At 39.2% G+C, this 8,082-nt stretch overlaps 1 protein-coding gene across 1 annotated transcript in view; it reads left to right on the top strand.

Moving 5' to 3' along the window:
* Positions 1 to 7,261, top strand: part of NEUROD4 (neuronal differentiation 4) — a 16,188-nt gene extending 8,927 nt beyond the window's left edge. Inside the window, 5 exon segments of the mRNA XM_074270102.1 lie at positions 3,516 to 4,097; positions 4,099 to 4,188; positions 4,190 to 4,404; positions 4,407 to 4,480; positions 4,482 to 7,261. Coding sequence (XP_074126203.1) covers positions 3,556 to 4,097; positions 4,099 to 4,188; positions 4,190 to 4,404; positions 4,407 to 4,480; positions 4,482 to 4,532 — 972 coding nt within the window. The 5' untranslated portion in view covers positions 3,516 to 3,555 and the 3' untranslated portion in view covers positions 4,533 to 7,261.
* The last annotated feature ends 821 nt before the right edge of the window (positions 7,262 to 8,082 follow it).

Raw genomic sequence — 8,082 nt, 5'->3', positions numbered from 1 at the left:
TTAGAGAAAATTCAGGTGAAACATTACAAAAATGTGAACTACTTCTGTAAGTTGGAAAGCAATCTCTTTTGACTAGGAGAGGGTCTCGGTTCTGGTGGCCTGATCCCTTTGAGATGATTTCTGAAGCTATTTGGGGTTGAGGGGCCCAGAAGGCATAGCACTAAGATAAAATACTAAAATAGCACTTTATAGTACCCATGTGTTACTAACAGGCAGCTAGTGTCTCAGTGGATAGAAAGCACTGAGCCTGGAGTCAGAAAGACCCAAGTTCAAATCCAGATTTATACATTTCCTAGCTGTGTGACCTTGAGCAAATCATTTAATTTCTTCTCTTTGCCTGACCAAAGAATCTACTGGATCCACCAAAGAAGAAAATGTCTACCCACTGGGAGGAGAGGAAGAGTCATGAAGAATTAGGTGTGGTTCAAGACAGAACAAAGAATGTGTTACTAAGCTACTATTGGCTTCTTTCCTAGACTGTTGGAAAAGAGCTTGCCTGAGCACCAAAAGTTTTTCCTTTTTCATATCTTCTACCCACTCTCTTTGGCACAAGTCAGATGAACTTCTAGCTATGCCCAAGGATCATCTTAAAGAAAGATTATAGTCACAGTTTGTGTACAGACTGTTTCTAAAGACATCTGGAAAATAAAGTTAATCAGCAAATATTTATTAAGAATTTACAATATGCCAGGCACTGTACTAAATATTAGAAATGCAAATATAAGCTGAAAGAAAGACTTGCTTCAAAGTGCTTATATTCTAAAGAGGAAAGAATGCCACATTCCTGCTCAGTACATGGCTAGGGTGCTGGTGTCAGACTTGAATAGGAAGGTAGGGAGAAAAGAAAAGTAACTCAGGCATGAAGTATGAGAGGGGAACAAAACCTAAGGAAGGGGAAGGCCTTATCTCCCATAATGTCTCCCTCCTCCCCTTTTGGTATCTTTGTGAGGTCTTCAAGGAGAAGGATGGATTAGAGAAGGCAAAAGAGGAAGCAGCAATGTAAAGAAAGATTAAAAAAAAAACAACCAAACAAAAAAACAACAAAAAAAAAAAAAAAAAAAAAAAACACACACACACAAGGAATGAGGACCACAAAGAAAGAACTAAACATGTCCTCTGAAGGGGATTTCTGGGACCACTGACCCAGGTCTCCCTTTCTGTACCTTCACTAGTCAAGAGTTCTTTTAATCTTTCCCAATATCTGTGATTAGGGGTAGCATGGCATCCTTTTTTCTGCCATATTAAGTCCTCTTTGGCTCTAGAGAAGACCTTGACTTTGAGAGGTCTGTATTACTTTAACAAGAAGTTAATTAGGGCCTTTACCTTCCCCCTGGATATCTTCTGGAGTTAACAATGTAGCTCAGCAAACCAGCTCCATCATCCATATTAAACATGGGATTTTCAACTTGAACTGGACAGCTAGTTGATCAATAGGTTCCAACATGTGTTTTCAATAAAGCTGCTTACCTAGGAACTCTTATTAAATGAGTAAGTCAAGCTGACATGATTTCCGTGCTGATTAACATGAAACCTAGGCTGTTTTTGCAGCTCAGTGATATTAATTATTCATAGGAGGTAAATGAGGTTACAGGGAGAAAAAAAGCTCTGATTACCAGGTAAATATGGTGTGTGTGTGTGTGTGTGTGTGTGTGTGTGTGTGTGTGTGTGTGTGTGTGTTTTAAGGGAAGCAAAACTGCTAAAGTCCCAGCATTCCCTAGTTTTACATTCAATGATGAAGAAGCTTATGTGTTCTCCTCTTAAAACCAGAGAAGAAAGTGATGGGAAAGGAAGGAGAAAGAGAAGGTGACTTCCTGAATTGCTAGCCCAATTATTTTCTCCCAGAACCATCCTGAGACTTCTCAAAACTCTTTGTTTGGGAGAACATACTTCTATGATCCCTGCACTGAGCTCCAAAATAAATTAGGTTCCTCTAGGTCAGACAGAAAAATTCAGCTCAAGTCATTGAGGTTTTTTGGTTAGTTTCATAACTGATTTACAACTTACCGATTACGCAAGCTAATGAATAATAATTTGTTAGACCAGTGGTTAAGTGAAGCTGCTTACTTCTTGAGTACCTTCTGGTCAAGTGAGCAAAGATGCTTCTGAATGAAGAATAATGTGAGCTGATTTTGAGATCATGAAGAATTGGGTTCAAATTCTGCCTCTGACTCATAAGCCTCTGTGTGACCTTGGGCTGTATGGACACTTCACCTTGAAGGTTCTAATCAACTCTCTGTGAATCTAAATTGTATGGGAGATGCTGACCTGTGTTGGTAAAGTTTCCTCATTTGCGAATTCCTATACCATTAAAATGTCGGGTCCAGTCTGTAACCTTAATAGGTATAACAATTTACATTTGTAATTTTTCTGTAGTTAACACAGAATTTTCATTATCTAATTTGATAAGCACAATAACATAGTGAGGAGGAGAAGGGGAGGGAAATGGATAGGGATTAAGCATTTAATTAAGCATTAAGCATTAAATACCTATTATGGTCTAGGCACTATGTTAAGTGCTTTACAAATATTATGTACTGGATCCTCACTGGATCCTTACTTTTATTATTATCATTTTATAATTGAAGATACTGGAACAGACAGATGTTAAGTGGCTTACCCAGAGTCGCACAATTAGTACAACTAAGATTCACTCAGAATCTACTGGAAATTCTCTCAAGAGAATTAGGGGGCATTCGGGTGGGGGGGGAAGGAAAAAGCTTCTTGCAAAAGGTGGGAATGTTAGCTGAAATTTCAAGGAATCCAGGGTATTCAGACAGAGAAGATGAAGAGAATAGAAGAGAGTCCGTGAAAATTATGGAGTAGGGGATGGAGTATCTTAAATAAGGAAAATTAAGAGGAAATGTTACTAGATCTAAAATATGGGAAAGAAGTGAAGTGAAAGAAGATCATGAGACCTATGGGTAACAGTTACTCTATGATCTACCCTCTACCTCCTTGGATTATGCTGTTACTAAAACCAACACTAGAGCATGCCAATGCCCTCTCCTTCAGGAATCTTGCCTGAGATACAATAACTGTGTCTATAAAATGAAATGATACATATAAAACATTTTGCAAACCTTCAAATGTTATGCTATATTATTTTGATATTTTTATATTCATTTTGAAGATGGAAAAACTAAGGAGCAGGAAAGTAAGTAATGTGCTGATGTCAGCAATAGCAGAGCTGGGATTAACTTAGAGCTAATGTTTCCATGGGTAGTCTTACTTGCCCATAAGAAAGATTGTCTTGGGAGTAAAGCTAAATTCCTGGAATGGATGAGCAAAGGAAATTACAAAATCCCTTTCTGGAGGTCCTTATGAACCACTGATGTTCTTGTCTGTTGAGGATTGGGTGCAATCTTTTCTTGTAACAGATAGAAGGCCAAGATGACATTTCTAATATTTCTGTGCCCCCCTTTTTTGACAATCTATCCCTCATTTAAAAAAAAGTTAGACTTAAAAGAATAAAGCAGTTAGCTGTATATTAATTCTCACTTTTCTCTATGTTTCAGAGTCTAGAGATGGCCAAAAACATATCTGAAACCCAAAGAGATGGTGGAACTGGCCAGCACCCCATCTTGGATGGACAAAGCCTTGAATTCTCAGGATGAGATAAAAGAGGATGATGAAAGACAAGACAGCTATAGGATGCTGAGTGGCTTGACTGAAGAGCATGACAGCATTGAAGAAGAAGAGGAGGAGGAAGAAGAAGAGGAGAATGGGGAGAAGCCCAAGAGGAGGGGCCCAAAGAAGAAGAAGATGACCAAAGCAAGAATGGAAAGATTTAGAGCCCGAAGGGTGAAAGCTAATGCCAGGGAGCGGACTCGGATGCATGGCTTGAATGATGCTTTGGATAACCTAAGGAGGGTCATGCCATGCTACTCCAAAACTCAAAAGCTCTCCAAGATTGAGACCTTGAGATTGGCCAGAAACTACATTTGGGCATTGTCTGAGGTACTGGAGACTGGCCAGACACCGGAAGGGAAGGGTTTTGTGGACATGCTTTGTAAAGGGCTTTCCCAGCCTACTAGTAACCTGGTGGCTGGATGCCTTCAGCTGGGGCCACAGTCTCTCTTCCTGGAGAAGCGTGAGGAAAAAAACTGCTATTCATGATTCCATCATCCCAAGTCACAGTTTCAGCTATCAATCTCCAGGGCTCCCTAGCCCACCTTATGGTCACATGGAGGACCCATCTCCTCCACCTTAAGCCACCCACATTCAAGAGTTTGGTGGAGTCATCCTTTGGCAGTCACCCACCTGACTGTACCACCCCACCTTATGAAGGTCCCCTTACTCCACCCTTGAGTATTAGTGGCAACTTCTCCTTAAAGCAAGATGGCTCTCCAGACCTAGATAAATCATATAGCTTCATGCCTCACTACCCCACTGTAAGTCTGAGTGGGGACATGGGCACTCAGCTCATTTTCAGACAGCTACTCCTCGATATGAGATACCCATTGACATGTCCTATGACGCCCTATCCACATCATGGAGTTGGGGCCCAACTCAATGCTATATTCAATGATTAATGATATGACACCTGCCCTACAAGCCTCCAGGAAGTTCAGGAATGATGTTATATTTCTTTGTACTTGCAGGAGTTTCATTAGCTTCAAAGTTGTCACCTTTCAACAACTCAGATCATGTAATACGTGGTCCTAATTCTTTGGGGCATCTCTATTCTCTAAGACTTTCCTCCCCACAACTATTCATTTCAATCAACTCTTGATAGTGTGTTGATCTTCTGATTTAACCTGTAGCTGACAGAAGGCACCATGTGCTTCTTTTCCTCAGGATTTGGTGGGAAATCTCTGCAAAATTACTGGACCCAGGACAAGACAAGCAATAAAATAAAACAAATTAACATCTTGAGTGGAATAACCAAAGGAAGCTACCAATTTGGTGTGACAGAAGTTGCTTCTGATTATTAAAGCGATTAAAGCTTTGGGTTGGACATAAACCTCACAAATATTTTCTTTCTTAGATGTCTCCAAGGACATTTGTGATAAATAGAAGCCTCATATTATCTGTCCCCCTGGAGAACCTGGAAAAAATGTATGTGTGTGAGTGTGTGGAGGTTATTCTTTCATGACCTGACTTTGATTAATAAGGATGACTACAGTTCTTTTCAGTTCCAGGAGTTGGCAGTCCAGGAATGGGCACTTCCATGCCAATTGGCATGCTTGCACTTTTCTTTCATCTTTGGAGCTGAAATGAGAAAGTCTGAGATAATCCAATCCCTAAACCTCTTGACAAAGAGCACCTAAAGAAGTCATCTTTCCTTCCTTCAGAGAGATGTATAGATCTGATGGATTTAGGGATCAACACAGCATTCTGACAAGATCAATTAAACAGTCCCTATCAGCTCTTTCCCTAAACAGAGTCTTGCCTCCACAATGTATCTGCAGATCACTGAGCTCTCCAGGGGAAAGTGCATTTTATTTGACTTATATAACCATATTGAAACTACTGGCATCAGTTCCTTCAAGCAACACATTTTCCAGTATAACACATAAACATTTCCTAGGTGTCCCATATGTGTTTTCCCATGGAAAATACTTGCCACTGCCTCTCCACCCAATTCCATTCCACTCTGCACTATTTTTAATTTCTATAACAGAACTAAGTGATATAAGGATTATGCTAATGCATATGCTGATTTACAGTTTGGAGTGAAATTCAAGACCAGTCAAGACCAGTCAATGGGTTCTTCTATTCTGAAATTACTGCTTACCTCCTTGTGAATAGTTTACTCTCTTGTTTCCCACAATTCCTTGTTTTCTCCATCTTTATTAGTCCATCTGAAATGGTCTTTCTCCCAAGACTATGAACTGAGAACTTCTTTACTAGCCCAATCCAAGCTGCCAAGGGCCAAATATACTTTGTTTTTAGAACAAAAGTTCCATGGTGTGGAGGTGCTGACTTTATAGAAGCATGGAACACCAATAAATGCCGGCCACTAATCATCATGAGAGAGGAGGACCCCCGCTCAACAACAGGGCCAGTGTGCATGAACGAGGTCAGACTGATATGCATTTTATTTCCCAAAGGCCACATTAAAAAAAAACAAAGCAAAGCAAAGCAAAACAAAACACAAAACAACAACCAACACCTGCTGAAGTATATGTACTTTAACTGTTTCTCTCATTTACTTATGTCCTAAGTTATTCTCTTTCAGTTTTGGTGTAAAATGTGGAATGTGCTCCTTATGTGTTCTCTGGTTTTACAAATATCCTCTAAGGAAGCCTTGCAGGAAAAAAAACAAAACAAAACAGCCCGACTTTATTCTATTACTCCAGAAGGGAAGAAATAAAGTGAGTGACATATGGTGTCCCTAATTATCCTACATTGTTATTTAGTACCTCAGAGGTTAATTTTCCGCCAACCCATAGCAAAACATGAATCCTGATTAAAACATCCCTGAAAATGTTCACTTGAAGGCCTTGAGTATTTCAAACCTCACAATCTCCCATAGCAATCTAGTTGCTATTTGCTAGAAACTTTTCCTTAAATTGATTCAAAATCTGCTTTCTTGTATCTTTCATCCATTACTTTTTATTCTGCTCTCTGAAGTCAGGTAAAACAAGTTTAATCTCAATTTCACATAACAATACTTCAGATATTTGAAGACTACTATCATCTACCATTGCCTTTTCTCCTTGCCCCAGATGAGTGTATGAATATTGTTCTGAAAAGTTGGCTACATTTGTGTTTAGTTTTATGTATAATGTATAATGTTTGGGATATTTATTAGATGTTATTTATTTAATTTATTATTCTCATTCCTCTTGTGCCCATTTTTCAGATTGTGCAGGTGTGGCATTCAGTGCCAATCAATAGAGTAGCTGGGACCTTAAATGGAAGATGGCTCATGACCTTAGTAGGATGATCCCAGTTTGGGGGGGAGGGGTCATCAGGTAATGCCAAATTTCCCACCCCAAGCTATTTTGTACAAAGCAGCAATAATGTGAATGGCTATGCAAGCTAATTTTTTTCTTGTCTTTTCCTACTAAGAAGAGCCAGATATATTTTTGGAATCTGTTTTCACATGCTAGTGGGCCAGGACCATTGTCTTCTGCCTGGTGATTCTGCACAGGGATTTTGTAGAAAATTTGAATTTGGAGAATGTCATAGAGTATAGATGGACCCTGTCACATGGCCCATGAAAGATCTTACTTTTTTGAAGAGTCTTTCTGGGTATCAAAAGCCAATGTTTGATCCCTTTGATAATTTGAATAAAGGTGTGAATCTTATTAAATGTGGTTTGTCAGTTTATGAATCTTACCTTCCTCTCTTCACTCCCTCCCTTCCTTCTTCCCTTCCTTCCTTCCTTCCTTCCTTCCTTCCTTCCTTCCTTCCTTCCTTCCTTCCTTCCTTCCTTCCTTCCTTCCTTCCATCTAACTATATTCCTGAATTCAGTGGGCAGATAATAAAAGGTAGAAACATGCAGACAGGGTAGATTCATATGTTCTGGTGCAGAAATATTTAGAGAAGACTTGGTAGGACCAATGGGTATTTCTAATTAATATAATTCTCTCCAGGCCTTTCTGAAATCATCCTGTTCATTGATTCATATAGAACAATAATATTCCATGACATTCATATACCATAATTTACTCAACCATTCCTCACGTGATGGGTATCCACTCAGTTTCCAGTTCTTTGCCACTACAAAAAGGGTTTCTACAAACATTTTTGTACATGTGGGTCCTTTTCCGTCTTTTATGATTCCTTTGGGATACAGTCCCAATAGAGACACTGTTGGATCAAAGGGTATGCACAGTTTGATAGCCCTTTGGGCATGAAATTGCTCTCCAGAGTGATTGGATCAGATCACAACTCTAACACAATGCATTAGTGTTCCAGTTTCCCCACATCTCTGCCAGCATTTATCATTATCTTTTCCTGTCATCTTAGCCAATTTGAGAAGTATGAAGTAGTACCTCAGAATTCTTTAAATTTGCATTTCTCTAATCAATAATAATTTAGAGCATTTTTTTCTTGTGACTAGAAATGTCCTTATTTTCTTCCTCTGACCATTTATCAATTGGAGAATGGTGTGTATTCTTATAAATTTGA

This window comes from Sminthopsis crassicaudata, chromosome 5, assembly GCF_048593235.1.
Source record: "Sminthopsis crassicaudata isolate SCR6 chromosome 5, ASM4859323v1, whole genome shotgun sequence".
In the NCBI taxonomy this organism is placed as follows: Eukaryota; Metazoa; Chordata; class Mammalia; order Dasyuromorphia; family Dasyuridae; genus Sminthopsis; species Sminthopsis crassicaudata.
Note: the sequence above shows the minus strand (reverse complement) of the source record. Positions and strands in the feature narration are given on the sequence as shown.